The sequence below is a fragment of the Coregonus lavaretus genome (genome assembly GCF_964263955.1).
Source record: "Coregonus lavaretus genome assembly, chromosome: 16".
Taxonomy (NCBI): domain Eukaryota; kingdom Metazoa; phylum Chordata; class Actinopteri; order Salmoniformes; family Salmonidae; genus Coregonus; species Coregonus lavaretus.
The window spans coordinates 44,252,870-44,277,493 of NC_140003.1; the positions used below are offsets into that span (position 1 = coordinate 44,252,870).

The 24,624-nt window shown below is 45.3% G+C and overlaps 1 protein-coding gene across 2 annotated transcripts; it reads left to right on the forward strand.

The window, feature by feature from the left end:
* Window positions 1-6: 6 nt before the first annotated feature.
* Window positions 7-24,348, forward strand: rsph1 (radial spoke head component 1). Of its 2 annotated transcripts, XM_084179545.1 has the most exons (9): window positions 7-59; window positions 1,408-1,608; window positions 1,770-1,883; window positions 2,027-2,132; window positions 3,805-3,895; window positions 21,073-21,208; window positions 21,405-21,476; window positions 24,020-24,131; window positions 24,259-24,348. In XM_084179545.1, exons 2-9 carry the CDS (start codon window positions 1,558-1,560, stop codon window positions 24,321-24,323), a joined length of 747 nt encoding a protein of 248 aa, XP_084035671.1. In that variant the 5' UTR covers window positions 7-59; window positions 1,408-1,557; the 3' UTR covers window positions 24,324-24,348. The 2 variants fall into 2 exon arrangements, with proteins under 2 accessions (XP_084035671.1, XP_084035672.1); XM_084179546.1 differs by lacking the exon at window positions 7-59 and having other exon boundaries at window positions 1,202-1,481.
* The last annotated feature ends 276 nt before the right edge of the window (window positions 24,349-24,624 follow it).

The window sequence follows — 24,624 nt, forward strand, 5'->3', positions numbered from 1 at the left end:
CTGGTCGCCCAACCTCCGCTTTGGTCTCCAACTGACGTCAGAACAGTACAAAGAAACTGGTGAGTGTCTGAGGTCTCTGGCTAGTTATCAAAAATGCCATTGGCGTTGCAACAAAGTAAATCAACAAGGAAATGAGATACAATATTTATCAGTGTTACTAACCAGGTTTCCATCCAACCTGTTTATGCGAGTAAAGAAACAGCAACATTTTCGGTAAACTTTCCAAATGTCGACAAAACAAAATACGCTAGAAAAGGTGGGATCTTTTTGTGTCGGTAAAATGAATTATGCGAGAAATGTCGGTGGAAACACTTTTATGCGCAAATGTTGATATAATAACCATTATATCGAAGTAAACTTGGGAGTCACGCGTTGACATGTTGTGTGGTCCTCCAACTAGGACTTGTCGGGAAAGCACGCCGTTTTTAGGCTACAGATGAACGTTATGATACATTTCACAGGGTGGTGAAAGTGCAAGGTGATGAGCTTGATGCTCCTTTCCAATAAATGTCGAGGGTTTTATTCTGGTGACATGATAATTGATGCTTGGCTGCCTTTGACAAATAAAAATAATCTCGCTTCTTTGTCCATAAAAATGTTGCTTTCTGTCCATAAAAATTGTGATTTCAAGACAACTGGGAACTCTGAAAAATACGAGGTCAAATCATGACGTCAGTGCTCTTCAAATCGTAGCTCTAGAAAAAAGCCGCTAGAACGAAGCCGAGTTCACGAGTTGGAATTCCGAGTTGGATGACGGTTTAAAACGATATTTCCCAGTCGGAGCTGGGTTTTTTTTTTTACAAGCTCCCAGTTGTTTTGAACGCACTGAATTCGGAAGTCGGAGATTTCCGAGTTGCCAGTTCCCGAGTTCTTAGTTGTTATGAACGCAGCATAACCAACAGCACTAGCTAGCCAAAAGCGCGCACATAGAGCTTTCGGCTAGAGCACTCTTGCCATTAACAGTGGGCACACTCGCTATAATATAACGCAAACATTTTTGTGAGAAAACCATCAGTAGAGTTGAAAATGCGATGGAAAACCATTTAATTAACTTGTATTTTTTATTCGGTACATGGGAATTTAACCGCGAAAGTTATTGTTACGTGCCCTACGTCATCAAGCACAGCCTTTTATCTGCAACTCAATTTGATCAAAACACATCTCTGGTGCGAAAATGCGAAAATAATCTGTCGCCAATTGGATGGAAACCTAGGTACTGGAACACTGAAAATATTGTAATTGGTCTATTTGAAGAGGAATTTATGAGATATCCTTATCACCAAATGATAAGGCTGAACAGCTTTTACCTGGCACAAAATATATTTGGATCTAAATGCCAATAAATGTGCAGCTAACAGTTTTCAAGATATTTCTGTTTGTTTATTATTTATTCGTTGGTTTATTGAGGTTTTTTCCATCGGTCACGTGTCTGCACGCTCATTCCATCGTTGTCATGACAACCGTAAACAGAGGAGAAGGAGGTGAGTTGAAGAGGAAGGAGCAGTCCGTTGGTTCACTTTTTAGTTTACAGGAGCAAAGAGAAACGAGTAGTTAAAAATGTCGGATGTTGGATCAGAGGATTTTGATGATGATCAGGGTTACCTTGGGGTGAGTAAATGTGTGCTGTAACTTGGTAGAGAACTCATAAGCCGATTTTGAGCTAGCAGTGCCAACTTATCGTTAGCTAGCTAACGTTAGTTAATTTTAACAACTACTTGCACCTACGCAACGCAGCAAAATTGACAGAATGATGTCATTGACTGACACAGGAATATGAAGGGGACCGAAATGAAGCTGGAGAGAGACATGGGGTCGGGAGAGCTGTCCTGCCCAATGGAGACACTTACCAAGGAATGTATGAAAACGGGAAAAGGTCTGGCCAGGTAACTGTCACCATAAATAAAGCACATTTGATCTTAGTGTGGTAGCTAGCTAGCTAGCTAACTAGTTGAATACCTTCATGGCATAATGCCTACTATTTGTTGTTTCCTTTGACCATTTCCTTGACTATTTCTGTGTGTGCCAGGGGACATACCGATTTAAGAATGGGGCCAGGTACATTGGAGAATATTACCAGAACCTGAAGCACGGACAGGGTATCTTCTACTACCCAGATGGATCCAAATATGAAGGTGTGTGTGTCTGTCTGTCTGTCTGTCAGTCAGTCTCTGTTTGTCTGTCATATACACTACCGGTCAAACATTTTAGAACACCTACTCATTCAAGGGTTTTTCTTTATTTTTACTATTTTCTACATTGTAGAATAATAGTGAAGATATCAAAACTATGAAATAACACATATGGAATCATATAGTAACCAAAAAAGGGTTAAACAAATCAAAATATATGTTATATTTTAGATTCTTCAAATAGCCACCCTTTGCCTTGATGACAGCTTTGCACACTCTTGGCATTCTCTCAACCAGCTTCACCTGGAATGCTTTTCCAACAGTCTTGAAGGAGTTCCCACATATGCTGAGCACTTGTTGGCTGCTTTTCCTTCACTCTGCGGTCCGACTCATCCCAAACCATCTCCATTTGGTTGAGGTCGGGGGATTGTGGAGGCCAGGTCATCTGATGCAGCACTCCATCTCTCTCCTTCTTGGTAAAATAGCCCTTACACAGCCTGGAGGGTGTTGGGTCATTGTCCTGTTGAAAAACAAATGATAGTCCCACTAAACCCAAACCAGATGGGATGGCGTATCGCTGCAGAATGCTGTGGTAGCCATGCTGGTTAAGTGTGCCTTGAATTCTAAATAAATCACAGACAGTGTCATCAGCAAAGCACCCCCACACCATAACACCTCCTCCTCCATGCTTTACGGTGGGAACTACACATGCAGAGATAATCCGTTCACCCACACCATGTCTCACAAAGACACAGCGGTTGGAACCAAAACTCCAGACCAAAGGACACATTTCCACCGGTCTAATGTTCATTGCTCGTGTTTCTTGGCCCAAGCAAGTCTCTTCGTCTTATTGGTGTCCTTTTAGTAGTGGTTTCTTTGGAGCAATTCGACCATGAAGGCCTGATTCACACAGTCTCCTCTGAACAGTTGATGTTAAGATGTGTCTGTTACTTGAACTCTGTGAAGCATTTATTTGGGCTGCAATTTCTGAGGCTGGTAACTCTAATTAACTTATTCTCTGCAGCAGAGGTAACTCTGGGTTTTACATTCCTGTGGCGATCCTCATGAGAGCCAGTTTCATCATAGCACTTGATGGTTTTTGCGACTGCACTTGAAGCAACTTTCAAAGTTCTTGAAATGTTCCGTATTGACTGACCTTCATGTCTTAAAGTAATAATGGACTGTCGTTTCTCTTTGCTTATTTGAGCTGTTCTTGCCATAATATGGACTTGGTCTTTCACCAAATAGGGCTGTTCACAACACAACTGATTGGCTCAAACGCATTAAGAAGGAAAGAAAATCCACAAATTAACTTTTAACAAGGCACACCTGTTAATTGAAATGCATTACAGGTGACTACCTCATGAAGCCAAGAGTGTGCAAAGCTGTCATCAAGGCAAAGGGTGGCTATTTGAAGAATCTCAAATATAAAATATATTTGGATTTGTTTAACACTTTTTTGGTTACTACATGATTCCATATGTGTTATTTCATAGTTTTGATGTCTTCACTATTATTCTACAATGTAAACATTTTTTAAAATAAAGAAAAACCCTTGAATGAGTAGGTGTTCTAAAACTTTTGACTGGTAGCGTACACCCCTTCTCTCTCTCTCTCTCTCTCTCTCTCTCTCTCTCTCTCTCTCTCTCTCTCTCTCTCTCTCTCTCTCTCTCAGGAAGCTGGGTTGATGACCAGCGCCAGGGCCATGGCCTCTACACATACCCCAACCAAGACACGTATGAAGGAGAGTGGTTACACCATCAAAGGTAGTTACTAGGGTTGGGCGGTATCCAGATTCTCATACCATCATGGGCTCCCGAGTGGCGCAGCGGTCTAAGGCACTGCATCTCAGTGCTTGAGGCGTCACTACAGACCCCCTGGTTCGATTCCAGGCTGTATCACAACCGGCCGTGATTGGGAGTCCCATAGGGCGGCGCACAATTGGCCCAGCGTCGTCCGGGTTTGGCCAGTGTAGGCCACCATTGTAAATAAGAATTTGTTCTTAACTGACTTGCCTAGTTAAATAAAATAAAAATACAGTTTCTGTACCATACCGGGGTATACTGTATTACCGGAAGTGGATTATTTCTAAGCACAAAACTATTTAGGCAACAGGGTATAGCTCTGCTACCCGACCCGAGCCAGACGCTCCCGTAGCAGGGTTAGGGCTGGGTAGGTCCTGTTTTTAAAAATCAAAAACTAGGGTACGGGCAGAGCTCAGGTATCGCTAAATTGATCATTAACATTTTGAAGCTGAGCCATTTACTCGTGCTCTGCTGCGCAGTACAGTCATATCTGACTAAGATCATAACATGGTGTCAGAAGTGCTTCAACCTCGTCAAATAGTCAGGAGAGATTTTTTCACAGAAAATAATAATGTTCCTTGAGTTTTGTTGGACTTTAGAGTGACGAAAAGTAGCTAACAGCTAACTGCTCTCACGTCTCTTCATTGAGCAGAGCAGCCCAAGCGGAGCCATTGCTATGGATACTAACAGACTCAAAACCACCATGAGCAGAGCGCATGCAGAGTGAGCTGTGTGCAGGGAGCGAGTGACAGACAGAGAGGAGAGGAGCAGCTAATGGAGGAAGTTATTTACCAAATGCATAGCTGGAGCCCTAAGCTGGATATACATTTTATCTTAGATATATTATTATACACTGAACAAAAATATAAATGCAACATGCAACAATTTCAACGATTTAACTGAGTTACAGGAATAAGGAAATCAGTCAATTTAAATAAATTCATTAGGCCCTAATCTATGGATTTCACATGACTGGGAATACAGATATGCATCGGTTGGTCACAGATACCTTTAAAAAAAAAAAAAGTAGGGTTGTGGATCAGAAAACCAGTCAGTATCTGGTGTGACCACCATTTGCCTCATGCAGTGCAACACCTGTCCTTCGCATAGAGTTGATCAGGCTGTTGATTGTGGCCTGTGGAATGTTGTCCCACTCCTCTTCAATGGCTGTGCGAAGTTGTTGGATATTGGCGGGAACAGGAACACGCTGTCGTACAGGTTGATCCAGAGCATCCCAAACTTTCTCAATGGGTGACATGTCTTGTGAGTATGCAGGCCATGGAAGAACTGGGACATTTTCAGAGTCCAGGAATTGTGTACAGATCCTTGTGACATGGGGCCGTGCATTATCATGCTGAAACATGAGGTGATGGAGATGGATGAATGGCACGACAATGGGCCTCAGGATCTCGTCACGGTATCTCTGTGCATTCAAATTGCCATCTATAAAATGCAATTGTGTTCGTTGTCTGTAGCTTATGCCTGCCCATACCATAACCCCACCACTACCATGGGGCACTCTGTTCACAACGTTGACATCAGCAAACCGCTCGCCCACACAACGCCATACACGTGGTCTGCCATCTGCCCGATACAATTTAAACCGGGATTCATCCGTGAGAGCACAGCTCTCCAGCATGCAAGTGGCCATCGAAGGTAAGCATTTTCCCACTGAAGTCGGTTACGACGCCAAACTGCAGTCAGGTCAAGACCCTGGTGAGGACGACGAGCACGCTGATGAGCTTCTCTGAGACTGTTTCTGACAGTTCGTGTAGAAATTCTTCAGTTGTGCAAACCCACAGTTTCATCAGCTGTCCGTGTGGTTGGTGTCAGACGATCCCGCAGGTGAAGAAGCCTGATGCGGAGGTCCTGGGCTGGCGTGGTTACACATGGCCTGTGGTTTTAAGGCTGGTTGGATGTAGTGCCAAATTCTCTGGCAACAGCTCTGGTGGACATTCCTGCAGTCAGCATGCCAATTGCACGCTCCCTCGAAACTTGAGACATCTGTGGCATTGTGTTGTGTGACAAAATTTGTGTGACACATTTTAGAGTGGCCTTTTATTGTCCCCAGCACAAGGTGCACCTGTGTAATGATCATGCTGTTTGATCAGCTTCTTGATATGCCACACCTGTCAGGTGGATGGATTATCTTGTCCAAGTAGAAATGCTAACTAACAGGGATGTAAACAAATTTGTGCAAAAACATTTTCCGAAATAAGCTTTTTGTGTGTATGGAACATTTCTGGGATATTTTATTTCAGCTCATGAAACATGGGACCAACACTTTACATGTTGCATTTATATTTTTGTTCAGTATAGTCATAATTAATATATAGTTATAAGTAATGGCGTAGCATCCCCCCCAGCCCCCGCAAGGCGCAGATGCCACCAACTGTCAGAGCTGGCGTAGGGGTGGTGTGGAAATCAGATGCAGGATGCAGAAGTAGTCCAAAAATACTTTAATAAAGTCCACAGAATGAACGGCTACAAACAGAGCCGGAGGCACAAGAAAAATAACGCACTCAGCGTAATATACTAAACATCTACAGCAATAGAGCACAAACTCGACATGGAAACACCTGCTGACAAATGAACAACTACACACAACCACAAGACAGAAACAACGAGAACTTAAAGGACACATAATCAAGACAAAATGAGAAACAGGTGTACAAAACAGACCAAACCAAACGAACACAGAAACAACGAACGGTGGCAGCTAGTACTCCGGGGACGACGACCGCCGAAGCCTGCCCGAACAAGGAGAAGGAGCAGCCTCGGCAGAAACCGTGACAGTACCCCCCCCCTTGACGCGCGGCTCCAGCCGTGCGCCGACCCCGGCGACGACCAGGAGGACGCGGAGCAGGGCGCGTGGGATGACCCCGATGGAACTCAGTCAGAAGAGACGGGTCTAAGATATCTCTCCTCGGCACCCAGCACCGCTCCTCCGGACCGTACCCCTCCCACTCCACAAAATATTGGAGACCCCCCATCCGGCGTCTCGAATCCAGGATGGACCGGACTGTGTACGCCGGGGCCCCCTCGATGTCCAGCGGGGGCGGAGGAGTCTCGGCTATCTCACAGTCCTGGAGTGGACCAGCTACCACCGGCCTGAGGAGAGACACATGGAACGAGGGGTTAATATTCTTATAATCAATAGGAAGTTGTAATCTGTAACACACCTTGTTCAACCTCCTCAGGACTTTAAAAGGCCCCACAAACCACCGACCCAGCTTCCGGCAGGGCAGGCGGAGGGGCAGGTTTCTGGTCGAGAGCCAGACTCGATCTCCCGGTGCGTACACCGGTCCCTCACTGCGGTGGAGATCGGCGCTCGCCTTGTGTCGACGGATGGCCCGCTGCAGATGTACGTGAGCAGCGTTCCATGTCTCCTCCGAGCGCCGCACCCACTCATCCACCGCAGGAGCATCGATCTGGCTCTGATGCCAAGGTGCCAGAGCCGGCTGGTACCCTAGTACACATTGGAAAGGAGTGAGTCTGGTGGAGGAGTGGCGAAGGGAGTTCTGAGCCATCTCGGCCCAGGGAACATACCTCGCCCACTCCTCCGGCCGGCCCTGGCAATACGACCTCAGAAACCTACCCACATCCTGGTTTACCCGTTCAACCTGCCCATTGCTCTCCGGGTGGTACCCCGAGGTAAGGCTCACCGAGACCCCCAAACGCTCCATGAACGCTCTCCAGACACGAGAGGTAAACTGGGGGCCTCGATCAGACACTATATCCTCAGGGACCCCGTAATGCCGGAAGACGTGAGTAAATAGTGCCTCAGCGGTCTGTAGGGCAGTGGGGAGACCCGGCATGGGAAGGAGACGACAGGCCTTCGAGAACCGATCCACAACGACCAGGATGGTGGTATTTCCCTGGGAGGGGGGAAGGTCAGTAACGAAATCCACCGAGAGGTGAGACCAGGGTCGTTGTGGAACGGGCAGGGGTTGTAGCTTACCCCGGGGCAGGTGTCTGGGTGCCTTACACTGGGCACACACCGAGCAGGAGGAAACATAAACCCTCACATCCCTGGCTAACGTTGACCACCAGTACTTAGCGCTAAGACAGTGCACCGTCCGGCCAATCCCTGGATGTCCAGAGGAGGGTGACGTGTGAGCCCAATATATAAGTCGATTCCGAACCTCGAGCGGAACGTACGTCCGACCCGCAGGACACTGTGGAGGGCTAGGATCGGTACGCAACGCCCGCTCGATTTCGGAATCGACCTCCCATACCACCGGTGCCACCAGGCAAGACGGCGGGAGTATGGGCGTGGGCTCAACGGACCTCTCCTCCGTGTCATACCGCCGGGACAGGGCATCTGCCTTACCGTTCTGGGACCCAGGGATGTACGTGATCTTAAAAACGAACCGGGTTAGAAACATGTTCCACCTAGCCTGGCGAGGGTTCAGTCTCCTAGCTGCCCGGATGTACTCCAGGTTTCGATGGTCGGTCAAAATGAGGAAAGGGTGTTGAGCCCCCTCAAGCCAATGCCTCCACACCTTTAGGGCCTGGACCACGGCTAGCAACTCCCTGTCCCCCACGTCATAATTTCGCTCCGCCGGACTGAGCTTTTTAGAGTAAAAAGCACAGGGGCGGAGTTTCGGTGGCGTGCCAGACCGTTGCCAGAGCACGGCCCCTATACCGTCTACCTCGACCTGGAATGGTAGCGCGGGATCCGGATGCGCCAGCACCGGCGCCGAGGTAAACAGGTCCTTCAGTCTCCCAAAAGCCCTATCCGCCTCAGCAGACCACTGCAAGCGCACCGGACCTCCCTTTAGAAGAGACGTTATGGGAGCTGCCACCTGTCCAAAACCCCGGATAAACCTCCTGTAGTAATTCGCAAAGCCCAAGAACCGCTGCACCTCTTTAACAGTAGTTGGAGTTTGCCAATTACACACGGCCGACACACGGTCAACCTCCATCTTAACCCCTGACGCAGACAACTGATAACCCAAAAAGGAGACAGACTCCTGGAAAAACAGACATTTCTCTGCCTTGACATATAGGTCATGCTCCAACAATCTCCTCAACACTCGGCGCACCAGGGCTACATGCTCGGCTCGAGTAGAAGAATACACCAGAATGTCGTCAATGTACACGACCACTCCTTGCCCCTGCATATCCCGGAAGATCTCATCTACGAAGGATTGGAAGACTGAAGGAGCATTCATTAACCCATATGGCATGACGAGATACTCGTAATGACCCGAGGTGGTACTAAACGCTGTCTTCCATTCGTCTCCCTCCCTAATACGCACCAAGTTGTATGCGCTCCTGAGGTCCAATTTTGTGAAGAACCGTGCCCCGTGTAAAGACTCCGTCATAGTCGCAATCAGAGGGAGTGGATAACTGTATTTCACAGTAATCTGATTGAGACTGCGGTAATCAATACACGGGCGCAAACCTCCATCCTTTTTCTTCACAAAAAAGAAACTCGAGGACGCAGGGGAAATGGAGGGCCGTATGTGTACATGTCTCAGAGACTCGGCTATGTAAGTCTCCATAGCTCTCTTCTCCTCTTGAGACAAAGGATACACATGGCTCCGCGGAAGCGCAGCTCCTACCTGGAGGTCTATCGCACAATCCCCCTGTCTATGTGGTGGCAATTGCGTCGCCTTCGCTTTACTAAACACAAGTGCTAAATCCTCATACTCGGGGGGAATGTGCAATGCGGGCACTTGGTTTGGACTCTCCACCGAGGTCGCCCCTACGGAAACGCCCAGACATCGCCCTACGCACTGAGCAGACCACTCCTTAAGAGCCCTCTGTTGCCACGAAATAGAGGGATTATGGGTAATCAACCAGGGAAGCCCCAGCACCACCGGATACGCAGGAGAGTCAATAAGATATAGCTGTATAGTCTCCTCATGACCCTCCTGCGTCCCCATCCTAAGTGGAGCTGTGACCTCCCTAATCAACCCCGATCCCAACGGACGGCTATCTAGAGCATGTACAGGGAAAGGTTTGTTGACAGGAAGGAGGGGAATCCCTAACTCTGCACAAAATCTCCGATCTATAAAATTCCCAGCTGCGCCTGAATCTACTAGCGCCTTATGCTGGGAACGAGGTGCAACCTGTGGGAAGCAAACAGGTATGGTTAGGTGCACAACAGAGAGCTCTGGGTAAGTGGGGCGCCTACTCACCTGGAGGACTGCCGTCTCGTCCCCTAGGAGACCCCCCCAAGCACCTGGCCGCAGTGTGTCCTCCACGGCCACAGTTGGTACAGGGGTTGGTCCCCCTGGGGCTCCTTCTCCTCTCCTCTCTAGCGCCAGCACCCCCGAGCTCCATAGGACTAGGCTCGGAGGTGCTGGAGGGTGGAATGGACGACCCCCACTCAGGACGTCCGCGGGTGGCCAGCAGGGTGTCTAGGCGAATGGCCATATCCACCAACTGGTCAAACGTGAGGGTGGTGTCCCTGCAGGCCAACTCACGACGGACGTCCTCCCGTAGGCTGCAGCGGAAGTGGTCTATGAGGGCCCGCTCATTCCACCCTGCGTCTGCCGCTAGAGTCCGGAACTCCAGTGCAAACTCCTGGGCGCTCCTCTTCCCCTGTCGGAGGTAGAATAGACGTTCTCCCGCCGCCTTCCCCTCAGGTGGATGATCGAATACAGCCCTGAAGCGACGGGAGAACTCTGCATAGGTGATCGTCGCTGGGTCTATTCTCCTCCATTCGGCGTTGGCCCACTCCAACGCCTTGCCGGTGAGACAGGAGATGAGGGCGGAAACGCTCTCGTGTCCCGAGGGCACCGGGTGTATGGTGGCGAGGTAGAGTTAAACTTGTAGGAGGAAACCTTGACACCCGGCAGCGGTACCATCATACGCCCTCGGGAGCGAGAGCCGAATCCCACTGGGTTCCGGAGCGTGGACTAATGGACTGACCGGTGCTGGTGGTAATGTGGGAGGAGGCGTGGGTGCCCAACTGGTCTCCAGGCGATGCAGGGTGTTCATTACTCCCTGAAGAGCGTTGGTGATTTGAGCTATCCTGTCATCCTGTCCGCGGACGCGCTCCTCCCATGACTCGGTCGCTGCTGCTGCTCCTGCTGATTCCATGAGTTGGTGTGTAGTTCTGTCAGAGGTGGCGTAGGGGTGGTGTGGAAATCAGATGCAGGATGCAGAAGTAGTCCAAAAATACTTTAATAAAGTCCACAGAATGAACGGCTACAAACAGAGCCGGAGGCACAAGAAAAATAACGCACTCAGCGTAATATACTAAACACGCACAATAGTGCGGACTCTCTACAGCAATAGAGCACAAACTCGACATGGAAACACCTGCTGACAAATGAACAACTACACACAACCACAAGACAGAAACAACGAGAACTTAAAGGACACATAATCAAGACAAAATGAGAAACAGGTGTACAAAACAGACCAAACCAAACGAACACAGAAACAACGAACGGTGGCAGCTAGTACTCCGGGGACGACGACCGCCGAAGCCTGCCCGAACAAGGAGAAGGAGCAGCCTCGGCAGAAACCGTGACACCAACCCCCCCCAAATATATATATATATATATATTTATATATTTTTAATGGTTTTGAAAATCATACCGTCGGTATTTCGAAATACCCCGGTATACAGTATAAATGGTATGTCACCCAAGCCTAGTAGTTACTGCTGTGACTAAAAAGACACATATGAAGGAGAGTGGTTAGGGACGGATCGAAATTTACAGAATGGTTACCTGGAGGAAAATGGAGGAGGGTCATGCTTTTTAATTTCATTCAAGGGGAGGGTTTAGTACTTTAAAAAATCTAGTCCAGGGGAAGGTCATGTAATTAGTAATTGATGAAATGTCAATATTTCTCGGTGTTTTAGAATTAGTTGCTTATTAGGCTATATATCGATGTGTACCAGATGCCACCCCTCATCTCTAATTCTCCGCTGGGCGTGTAATATCAAGTGCACCTATAGGCTATTTAGTGTTGTCTCAATCAAATGAAGTGCATGCTCGGAGAAGCACAGAGGAAAGTTATATTTCTAAGATAGCTGCTGGGATGGTGTAAATAAAACTGGGCTGCATTACACACTGCAATGGATATTCTGACCCTGAGCCCCGGCCTGCTCCACTCTTCCTGATCAAAAACGTGTTTGTGTGTTGCTTAACTAATGGCTGTACTGTGTAGGGCTACGTTGGCAGTTTAGGAGGCGAGTCAAGAGTCAAAGGTTTCTTCTCCAAAAAAATATTTCTAAGGCCCAGTCCAGCACCAAGATGAGCAGGAGGACTGGAGGTCAACTTTGATCATTTGCTAATAATATAATTGATTAAAAACAATATGTTTCTTGCCCATTATGTATTTATCAGAGTTATTGACCTCACAATAAGCCAGATTCGAGTAACTTACATTGGGGTGTTGAAACTTGAATCAGCAGCTGCGGCACAATCAATCAGAAATGGACAGCTCATGGTGCTGAAAGTAGGTACATTCAAGTAGGCATAATTCATTTGAACCGTCTTCATTTTAATTAGACTTTACTAACAACAAGAGTGCTTTGTGTTGGAGTCTATTTCTTCCTATTTAAGAAAAAATAGATAGGTCTACCTGTTTGACAGACGAAATTAGGCTATAGGCTGCTACAGTGGGGGAAAAAAGTATTTAGTCAGCCACCAATTGTGCAAGTTCTCCCACTTAAAAAGATGAGAGAGGCCTGTAATTTTCATCATAGGTACACGTCAACTATGACAGACAAAATGAGAAAAGAAATTCCAGAAAATCACATTGTAGGATTTTTAATGAATTTATTTGCAAATTATGGTGGAAAATAAGTATTTGGTCAATAACAAACGTTTCTCAATACTTTGTTATATACCCTTTGTTGGCAATGACACAGGTCAAACGTTTTCTGTAAGTCTTCACAAGGTTTTCACACACTGTTGCTGGTATTTTGGCCCATTCCTCCATGCAGATCTCCTCTAGAGCAGTGATGTTTTGGGGCTGTCGCTGGGCAACACGGATTTTCAACTCCCTCCAAAGATTTTCTATGGGGTTGAGATCTGGAGACTGGCTAGGCCACTCCAGGACCTTGAAATGCTTCTTACGAAGCCACTCCTTCGTTGCCTGGGCGGTGTGTTTGGGATCATTGTCATGCTGAAAGACCCAGCCACGTTTCATCTTCAATGCCCTTGCTGATGGAAGGAGGTTTTCACTAAAAATCTCACGATACATGGCCCCATTCATTCTTTCCTTTACACGGATCAGTCGTCCTGGTCCCTTTGCAGAAAAACAGCCCCAAAGCATGATGTTTCCACACCCATGCTTCATAGTAGGTATGGTGTTCTTTGGATGCAACTCAGCATTCTTTGTACTCCAAACACGACGAGTTGAGTTTTTACCAAAAAGTTCTATTTTGGTTTCATCTGACCATATGACATTCTCCCAATCCTCTTCTGGATCATCCAAATGCACTCTAGCAAACTTCAGACGGGCCTGGACATGTACTGGCTTAAGCAGGGGGACACAGCAGGATTTGAGTCCCTGGCGGCGTAGTGTGTTACTGATGGTAGGCTTTGTTACTTTGGTCCCAGCTCTCTGCAGGTCATTCACTAGGTCCCCCCGTGTGGTTCTGGGATTTTTGCTCACCGTTCTTGTGATCATTTTGACCCCACGGGGTGAGATCTTGCGTGGAGCCCCAGATCGAGGGAGATTATCAGTGGTGTTGTATGTCTTCCATTTCCTAATAATTGCTCCCACAGTTGATTTCTTCAAACCAAGCTGCTTACCTATTGCAGATTCAGTCTTCCCAGCCTGGTGCAGGTCTACAATTTTGTTTCTGGTGTCCTTTGACAGCTCTTTGGTCTTGGCCATAGTGGAGTTTGGAGTGTGACTGTTTGAGGTTGTGGACAGGTGTATTTTATACTGATAACAAGTTCAAACAGGTGCCATTAATACAGGTAACGAGGGGAGGACAGAGGAGCCTCTTAAAGAAGAAGTTACAGGTCTGTGAGAGCCAGAAATCTTGCTTGTTTGTAGGTGACCAAATACTTATTTTCCACCATAATTTGCAAATAAATTCATTAAAAATCCTACAATGTGATTTTCTGGATTTTATTTTCTCAATTTGTCTGTCATAGTTGACGTGTACCTATGATGAAAATTACAGGCATCTCTCATCTTTTTAAGTGGGAGAACTTGCACAATTGGTGGCTGACTAAATACTTTTTTTCCCCACTGTATATACATAGATTTGTCAGTCAATTCCTCAACACAACGTACACTCTTTAAATAGCCTACCTCCGTGTCAGTGAAGAGCTGTTAAGTTTAAAAATGAGAGGGTAGGTCGTAAGCCTACCTTTTATTAAATAAAATGTCAAAAAGCACATGCCTACCCCTTGTTAGCTTAAGATTTTGAAGAAAATAAAACAGATCTGATTATATAAAGTGATCTATGACAGCGCTTTGGTCCAAAATGCTTTATGCTAGAAACAAGCTGTAAAATACCAGGGAAAGACGTGACTCCGATGCATATGGGGATATCAATGTTTTATTTCTTTGACATTCAGAGGCTGACTTTGTTTGGGAATTCGCTAATATGTAAAATTACGTAGAATTGCATGAAAGAAAATTCTCGAACCTGCAAATACGATGAAAGATTCATGCTTTTACTATAAAGGAGATCTTTCCACCCCTACTCTTGTCCAGGGTGGTCTGTGAACCCACAACCTTCTGGCCCGCAGCCCTGCGCGCTATCAAAATTCCTGCGTTGCCATGTAATGCTTACAGGACGAAGAACAGTTTCTAAAACTGCATATCTAAGGCTCTGGTCTGTCCAAGAAGTGAGGGTAAACGGTAGACATGTTCTCTGCTATCTACTTTTGTTTTAATTATTATTTTGGGTGTAGGGGAAGGTCACTTGGTTTTTTTCAAGCGATCAGGGAGGGTTTAGGTTAAATATATTTTGCCGAAGGGAGGTCCATCCATTTTCATTACAGAGAGTTTCGATTTTCTCCATGTAACCCTTATTATAAATATAGTTCACTCCCTTACACCATCAAAGGTAGTTACTGCTGTGACAATAAAAGTGAATAGTGTGAGAAGTAGGCCAACCGTACATGACAGAGTCAAACCTTTTCAGTGTTCCTGTAATAGGAATTTACAGGTGAACAAAAAGTAGAGCAGTCGTTGATAAAGTCAATCTAAATCAACCCGGTTTAATTACAAGTAGAGCAGTCGTTGATAAAGTCAATCTAAATCAACCCGGTTTAATTACAAGTAGAGCAGTCGTTGATAAAGTCAATCTAAATCAACCCAGTTTAATTACAAGTTGCAACAGGGAGACACCATCCAGCACAGAAGCAGATAAAATGTCTAACTGGCCTCTTGGAGACAGGCCTGTTACAGTATATACTAATCAAAATCAAATCAAATTGTATTTGTCAAATGCTTCATAAACAACAGTGAAATGCTTACTTACAGGTCCTTTTACAACAATGCAGAGTAAAACAATAATAATGTAATAGTGACAAGAGGAATAGATACACAGTGAATAACAATACGTCTGCTAAATGGCATATTATATTATTATTATTATTAATAAGGAGTTAAAATAACATGGCTATATACAGGGAGTACCAGTACAGAGTCCATGTGTAGGGGTACCAGGTAATAACATGGCTATATACAGGGAGTACCAGTACAGAGTCCATGTGTAGGGGTACCAGGTAATAACATGGCTATATACAGGGAGTACCAGTACAGAGTCCATGTGTAGGGGTACCAGGTAATAACATGGCTATATACAGGGAGTACCAGTACAGAGTCCATGTGTAGGGGTACCAGGTAATAACATGGCTATATACAGGGAGTACCAGTACAGAGTCCATGTGTAGGGGTACCAGGTAATAACATGGCTATATACAGGGAGTACCAGTACAGAGTCCATGTGTAGGGGTACCAGGTAATAACATGGCTATATACAGGGAGTACCAGTACAGAGTCCATGTGTAGGGGTACCAGGTAATAACATGGCTATATACAGGGAGTACCAGTACAGAGTCCATGTGTAGGGGTACCAGGTAATAACATGGCTATATACAGGGAGTACCAGTACAGAGTCCGTGTGTGTGTGTGTGTGTGTTGGGGTGTCAGTGTGAGTGTGTGGGTAGAGTCCAGTGTGTACGCATAGAGTCAGTGCAAAAGGGTCAATGCAGGTAGCCATTTGATTAACTAATTAGCAGTCTTAACATCCCTGAGGGGCCCCCGTGTTGATGGTCAGCGTGGTGTGGTGGATGGGTGGTCACCTTGGCATTCTTGGGCACAGGGACTATGGTAGTCTGCCTTGAAACAGGTTGGTATTACAGACCGGGTCAGGGATAGGTTTAAAATGTCAGTGAAGACACTTGCCAGCTGGTCAGCTCATGCTCTGAGTACGCGTCCTGGTATTCTGTCTGGCTCCGTGGCCTTGCCAAATTTAACCCGTTTAAAGGTGTTACTCACTTTGGCTACGGAGAGTGTGATCACACAGTCACCCGTAACAACTGATGCTCTCATGCATGGTTCAGTGTTGCTTGCCTCAGAGCTAGCATAGAAGGCATTTAGCTTGTCTGGTAGGCTCGCGTCGCTGGGCAGTTTGCGGCTGGGTTTCCCTTTGTAATCCGTGATAGTTTGCATGCCCTGCCACATCGGTCGAGCGTCAGAGCCGGCGTAGTAGGATTCGATCTTAGTCCTGTATTGAATCTTTGCCTGTTTGATGGCTCGTTGGAGGTCGTAGTGGGATTTCTTATAAGCGTCCGGATGAGTGTCCCGCTCCTTGAAAGCGGCAGCTCTAGCCTTTAGCTCAATGCAGTTCTTGCCTCTAATCCATGGCTTCTGGTTAGGGTAAGTACGGTCACTGTAGGGACGACGTCGTCGATGCACTTGTTAATGAAGCCGGTGACTGATGCAGTAAACTCCTCAATGTTATTGGATGACTTTTAAGACTTTTAAGCAGGTCAACATTCACAAGGCCGCAGGGCCAGACGGATTACCAGGATGCCTACTCCGAGCATGCGCTGACCAACTGGCAAGTGTCTTCACTGACATTTTCAACATGTCCCTGACTGAGTCTGTAATACCAACATGTTTCAAGCAGACCCCCATAGTCCCTGTGCCCAAGAACACTAAGATAACCTGCCTAAATGACTACCGACCCGTAGCACTCATGTCTGTAGCCATGAAGTGCTTTGAAAGGCTGGTCATGGCTCACATCAACACCATTATCCCAGAAACCCTAGACCCACTCCAATTTGCATACCGCCCCAACAGATCCACAGATGATGATCTCTATTGCACTCCACACTGCCCTTTCACACCTGGACAAAAGGAACACCTATGTGAGAATGCTATTCATTGACTACAGCTCAGCGTTCAACACCATAGTGCCCTCAAAGCTCATCACTAAGCTAAGGACCCTGGGACTAAACACCTCCCTCTGCAACTGGATCCTGGACTTCCTGACGGGCCGCCCCCAGGTTGTAAGGGTAGATAACAACACATCTGCCACGCTGATCCTAAACACGGCGGCCCCTCGGGTGCATGCTCAGTCCCCTCCTGTACTCCCTGTTCACCCATGACTGCATGGCCAGGCACGACTCCAACACCATCATTAAGTTTGCAGATGACAAAACAGTGGTAGGCCTGATCACCGACAACGATGAGACAGCCTATAGGGAGGAGGTCAGAGACCTGGCCGTGTTGAACCAGGATAACAACCTCTCCTTCAACGTGATCAAGACAAATGAAATGATTGTGGACTACAGGGAAAAAAGAGGACTGAGCACGCCCCCATTCTCATCGAAGGGGCTGTAGTGGAACAGGTTGAGAGCTTCAAGTACCATGGTGTCCACATCACCAACAAACTATCATGGTCCAAACACACCAAGACAGTCGTGAAGAGGGCACGACAAAGCCTATTCCCCCTCAGGAGTCTGAAAAGATTTGGCATGGGTCCTCAGATCCTCAAAAAGCCTTCTTAACAGCTTCTACCCCCAAGCCATAAGACTCCTGAACAGCTAATCATGGCTACCCGGACTATTTGCATTGCCCTCCCCATCCCCTCTTTTACGCTGCTGCTACTCTGTTTATTATTTATGCATATTCACTTTAACTCTACCCACATGTACATATTACCTCAATTACCTCGACTAACCTGTGCCCCCACACATTGACTCTGTACCGGTACCCCCACTGTATATAGCCTCCCTACTGTTATTTAATTTTACTGCTGCTCTTTCATTATTTTTTTACTTATTTATTTTTTACTTAACACTTATTTTTCTTAAAACTGCATTGTTGGTTAAGGGCTTGTAAGTAAGCATTTCACTGTAAGGTCTACACCTGTTGTATTCGGCACATGTGGCAAATACAATTGTATTTTATTTGATATTCCAGTCTGTGCTAGTGAAACAGTCCTGTAGCTTAGCATCCTCTTCATTCGACCACTTCTGTGTTCCTATTTGAGGATAGAGTTATGGTCTTATTTGCCCAAAGGAAGGCGAGGGAGGGCGAGGGAGGGCGAGGGAAGGCGAGGGAAGGCGAGGGAGGGCGAGGGAGGGCGAGGGAAGGCGAGGGAGGGCGAGGGAGGGCGAGGGAGGGCGAGGGAAGGCGAGGGAAGGCGAGGGAGGGCGAGGGAGGGCCCTTGTATGTGTTTCTGTGTGTGGAGTAAAGGTGATGTAGAGTCTTGTCGCCTCTTGTTGCACAAGTGACATGCTGGTAAACATGAGGTAAAACAGATTTCAGTTTTCCTGCACTCAAATCACAGGCCAAGAGAAACGCCCTCTCTGAATGTGCATTTTCTTGTTTGCTTATGGCCCTATACACCTCGTTGAGTGCAGTCTTAGTGCCGACATCGGTTTGTGGTGATAAATAAGTGGAAGCAAAGAAGTGGGGGGCGGCAGGTAGCTTAGTGGTTAAGAGCGTTGTGCCAGTAACCGAAAGGTCACTGGTTCTAATCCCCGAGCCGACTAGGTGAAAAATCTGCCGATGTGCCCTTGAGCAAGGCACATAACCCTACTTGCTCCTGTAAGTCGCTCTGGATAAGAGCGTCTGCTAAATGACTAAAACAAATTAAAAAATGTAAATAGACAGCTACGAAAAATATAGATGAAAACTATCTTGGTAAATAGTGTGGTCTGCAGCTTATCATGAGGTTTTCTAACAGACAAGCAAAAACTTGAGACTTTCTTAACATTAGACATTGCGCACCAACTGTTGTTAACAAATAGACACACCCTTCATCTTACCCGAGTCTGCCATCCGGTCATGACCATGCATAGAAAACAGCATAGAAGGCTGTACTATAAACATCCCTACTGTAAACACCAGCCCCCAGAGCCTTGTAAGAAGTCAAAACAAAGGGCATTGACTTCGTCAGCTGCTACATAATCACAGTGTTTCACAGAATACAATATTAATCAGTGTGTCCTTGGTCCTTGGTCCTCCAGTCTGGCGTCAATCACTATCAACAGATATGAGTTTAATCAATAATATAACATCTAGTGTAGTGACTATCAACCAGAGTGTTACAAACAACACTGGAAATCATGTGTATTACATAAAGGGAAAATATATAAATATGCAAAACATTGTGTTAATCACTCACTTCCAAAACGCTATATCCATCAATTTTTCACATTTGTGTTTTTTCATCAGAAATGAATGCTTATGTGTACCTTCATGTGTGTGTAAGACGTTGTATTCATAGATTTTTGTAGCAAAACGCTATATATCCATTGTTCAGCTGGAATGGAATGTTCGTATCCTGTATATTTAACATATAAATTCAACTCATCATAAATCTAGCCTCATGCAATAGTGTTTGGTTAGAGTTAGGCTTCTGGATTACTTTTGACAAGAGCCCAGATCTCATATTACTGTATTGATACATTTTTTATATATATATTTTTTTTAATGTTGATGTCACAAATGTATCATTTGTACAGTTTTTTTATTAAAAACAGTATTTGTCCCACTTGACTGTGTAAAGCAGTGCTTCCTTGTTCTCTGAGAGTAACGATGTGTCCATCCACCATTTTAATGCGAGTAAAGTACATGTTTACATTTACGTCATTTAGCAGACGCTCTTATCCACGACAGGCCTGATGGAAACAGAAAATGTGTTGGTAAACTTTCCAAATGTCGATAAAACTAAATACGCTAGACAAGGTGGGATGTTTTTGTGTCTGTAAAACGAATTATGCGAGAAATGTCGGTGGAAACACTTTTATGCGCAAATATTGATATAATAACCATTATATCGAAGTAAACTTGGAGTCACGCAATGACATGTTGTGTGGTGCGCCCACTAGGACTCGTCGGGAAAGCACGCAGGTTATTGGGCTGTAGATAAAATAAGTTATGAACTTCACAGGGAGGTGAAAGTACAAGGTGATGAGCTTAATGCTCCTGTACAATAAATATTGACGGTCTTATTCTGGTGACGTGATGATCGATGCTCGACTGCTGTTAGACAAATACAAAATATTGTCGCTCTTATCCATAATGATCACGTCATGTAGACTAGCCTACCGCGCTGTATCTGCCAGCTGGAGATCGCACGTGTCAATAGCAGAGTGGGCACATTCGCTATATAACGCAACATGTTTTGTGATAAAACCATCTGTAGAATTGAAAATGGGATGGAAACCCACTTAACTTTTATTTTTTATTCGGTACATCGGGAATGTAACTGCAAAAGTAATTTTTCACGCACAGCCTTTTATCCGCAACAATTCAATTTAATGGAAACACATCTCTGGTGCGAAAATGTTCATATTGTTTTCATGCAGATTTTTGAATATTCGCATGAAAATATGTCGCCAATTGGATGGAAACCTAGCTACTGAGGCGAATATATCTCATTTTGCAACAAAATGTGATTGTTTGTCTCTCTGAAATGAAACCATCAAGTGATAGATTTCAAACAAATACATGTCTGTCATTTAACAACCCCACGCCATGATTAGATAGTGAAACAAACACACAAATCTCTTTTCATAAGTTCTTTAAACAAAACCAAAAAGCTAATTTGCCAACATTTCTGATCATGGATATATACATACAGTATAGCGTTTCGGAATTAAACCTATTCATATTAAATATTCCTATTGCAGTCCCCCACCTGATCTTACCATTCTTTCTCTTTAAAATACCAGAAATGGACAGGGTACATACCACTACAACGACACAAGCTCCAGGTACATGGGCACGTGGGTGATGGGCAAGATGGAGTCAGCAGGAGAATTCATCCACCTGAACCACAGATACCAGGGCAACTTCCTCAACAACAATGTAAGTCAGCCCAGAAGCAATCGGACATTATTAAGGCAAAAAAAACACTGCCTTGATGAAAACAATAGCCACAAACACAGCATGATGTTGACAAGTTCTGTGTTATTGTGTGTTTAGTTACAAGTTTATCAGCATACGACAATATCATTGTGTACTAGCATATATAAACTGTCACTATAATCCATCTTTGTTTCAGCCCTCAGGCCCAGGGAAGTATGTGTTTGAAGTTGGCTGTGAGCAGCATGGAGAATACCTACAGCTGGATCAGGTAGGACCACTACCACATATTTGCAGATGTGGAAATTGCAATGATATGATAAAACAACCTGTACAAGCGCAGAATGGCTCTTTAGCAAATGTTTGTTGTTTTGAAGTATCTGGATGAGATCATGACAAAAGCCACTTAACAGAGAGCTGCTTCTCTCCCTTGACTAAAACTCCAGCCTGCATCAGATGAGGAGAATGGTAAACATGGGAAAGCCCAGAAGTCCAGGTCTCCTTACCCTGGCCACGGGGAGGGCTTTTTCTCCATAGGGGCTTCAGGAGAGGAGGTGCCACAGCAACTTTCAGAGTGCTGCGCCTTACTTGTAGCATAGTAGTTCACTTCCTGTGTCCATTTGTTGCATGACACCCCTTAGTGGTCGATTGATACAAAGATAACCTTTTTTTCAACAGTTCTCAAAATGCTATTGGGCTTAGCCTCTTAAAGTGAATCAGATACAGTTGAAGTCGGAAGTTTACATACACCTTAGCCAAATACATTTAAACTCAGTTTTTCACAATTCCTGACATTTAATCCTAGGAAAAATTCCCTGTTTTAGGTCAGTTAGGATCACCACTTTATTTATAAGAATGTGAAATGTCAGAATAATAGTAGAGAGAATTATTTATTTCAACTTTTATTTCTTTCATCACATTCCCAGTGGGTCAGAAGTTTACATACACTCAATTAGTATTTGGTAGCATTGCCTTTAAATTGTTTAACTTGGGTCAAACGTTTTGGGTAGCCTTCCACAAGCTGCCCACAATAAGTTGGGTGAATTTTGGCCCATTCCTTCTGACAGAGCTGGTGTAACTGAGTCAGGTTTGTAGGCCTCCTTGCTCGCACATGCATTTTCAGTTCTGCCCACACATTTTCTATAGGATTGAGGTCAGGGCTTTGTGATGGCCACTCCAATACCTTGACTTTGTTGTCCTTAAGCCATTTTGCCACAACTTTGGAAGTATGCTTGGGGTCATTGTCCATTTGGAAGACCCATTTGCGACCAAGCTTTAACTTCCTGACTGATGTCTTGAGATGTTGCTTCAATATATCCACATAATTTTCCTTGCTCATGATGCCATCTATTTTGTGAAGTGCACCAGTCCCTCCTGCAGCAACGCACCCCACAGCATGATGCTGCCACCCCCATGCTTCACGGTTGGGATGGTGTTCTTCGGCTTGCAAGCAGCCCCCTTTTTTCTCCAAACATAACAATGGTCATTATGGCCAAACAGTTCTATTTTTGTTTCATCAGACCAGAGGACATTTCTCCAAAAAGTATGATCTTTGTCCCCATGTGCAGTTGCAAAGCGTAGTCTGTCTTTTTTATGGCGGTTTTGGAGCAGTGGCTTCTTCCTTGCTGAGCGGCCTTTCAGGTTATGTCGATATAGGACTTGTTTTACTGTGGATATAGATACTTTTGTACCTGTTTCCTCCAGCATCTTCATTTTTTAAAACATTTTAGTCATTTAGCAGACGCTCTTTTCCAGAGTGACTTACAGTTAGTGAGTGCATACATTTTCATACTGAATCGCACAAGGTCCTGAATCTTCACAAGGTCCTTTGCTGTTGTTCTGGGATTGATTTGCACTTTTCGCACCAAAGTACGTTCATCTCTAGGAGACAGAACGTGTCTCCTTCCTGAGCGGTATGACGGCTGCGTGGTCCCATGGTGTTTATACTTGCATACTATTGTTTGTACAGATGAAAGTGGTACTTTCAGGCGTTTGGAAATTGCTCCCAAGGATGAACCAGACTTGTGGAGGTCTACAATTCTTTTTCTGAGGTCTTGGCTGATTTATTTTGATTTTCCCATGATGTCTAGCAAAGAGGCACTGAGTTTGAAGGTAGGCCTTGAAATACATCCACAGGTACATCTCCAATTGACTCAAATGATGTCAATTAGCCTATCAGAAGCTTCTAAAGCCATGACATCATTTCCTGGAATTTTCCAAGCTGTTTAAAGGCACAGTCAACTTAGTGTATGTAAACTTCTGACCCACTGGAATTGTGATACAGTGAATTATAAGTGAAATAATCTGTCTGTAAAACAATTGTTGGAAAAATTACTTGTGTCATGCACAAAGTAGATGTCCTAACCGACTTGCCAAAACTATAGTTTGTTAACAAGAAATGTGTGGAGTGGTTGAAAAACGAGTTTTAATGACTCCAACCTAAGTGTATGTAAACTTCCGACTTCAACTGTACATACACCTAGATACTTGCGTGATTATGATCCTTTATGACATTGTATAGTAGTCATGGATCCACTATTCATCTTCTAGTCTCTATGTGTTGTGGCTGAGTTGTGCACTGGAGTTTTAGATGTTTTGGGGCTTGCTGTGCTTTAGAAGAAGCTATCGCTGAACAATTTAAGGGGGGGGTCTAACACAATGACAGCAAAAACTTAAAGCACGGCATTGCACTTAAAACATCCCAACTGTATCCATAGAAGAGAAAATGAAAAAATAATGCGTAAGGTGCTTTAGGCAGAAATGCCCAAAGGGAGCCTTTCTTGAGCTGTGTTACTGCTTCTCAATGGACGACAGGACAGAGGGGATGCCGAGGAGGATGAGGTAGTAACCACCAGGGTCCTGAAGTGGAAGCCCAAGGCTGTCACTGGCCTGTCCCTATGGACCCCAGCCAAAGATCCATCCTCGGGTGAGCAGGACCCTTACGTAGCCTGTAGTAGTGTTTATCACGTGTGACTGTGGAGAGAGTACCTTGTCTGAGGAATGAGTCATTATTGTTTTTTATTTATCAATTAAAATAGTTTTTCTATCAACAGAGAAAGAAGGACTGGCCTCCGCAGATGAGAAAGGGGGAGCCAAACCTCCCACTCCGGAGACCTGAGACCTTGCCAGATTCACAGCTTACATACAGCAAACGCACATTTCAATAATAAAGACGGTCACTCTCGTAATTACTGGTCTGATTAATCAGTCACTGAGGAATTCTCTTAGTATGAAAAGGTTGGGTGTGATTATAAAAAATCCACAATGGAAGTGTGGTTTAGCCAGGGCAGAAAAGATGAGTGAAAGTATAATGAATATTGCCACCCTGTGGTGAAATGCAAAGTAGCGACCACTTAGTTTAAGTGTTACGTCATCATCCTGCGACGAGGGGAAACGCGTGTGGGGAAAGCGCAGAGAGA

What these genes read in the sequence shown, in the direction of transcription:
- rsph1 (XM_084179545.1), top strand. Translation starts at nt 1,558, where the DNA reads ATGTCGGATGTTGGATCAGAGGATTTTGATGATGATCAGGGTTACCTT. An exon ending in AATACCTACAGCTGGATCAG is followed by an intron (nt 21,477 to 24,019) that starts GTAGGACCACTA and finishes AATGGACGACAG; the next exon opens with GACAGAGGGGATGCCGAGGA. An exon ending in AGCCAAAGATCCATCCTCGG is followed by an intron (nt 24,132 to 24,258) that starts GTGAGCAGGACC and finishes TTCTATCAACAG; the next exon opens with AGAAAGAAGGACTGGCCTCC.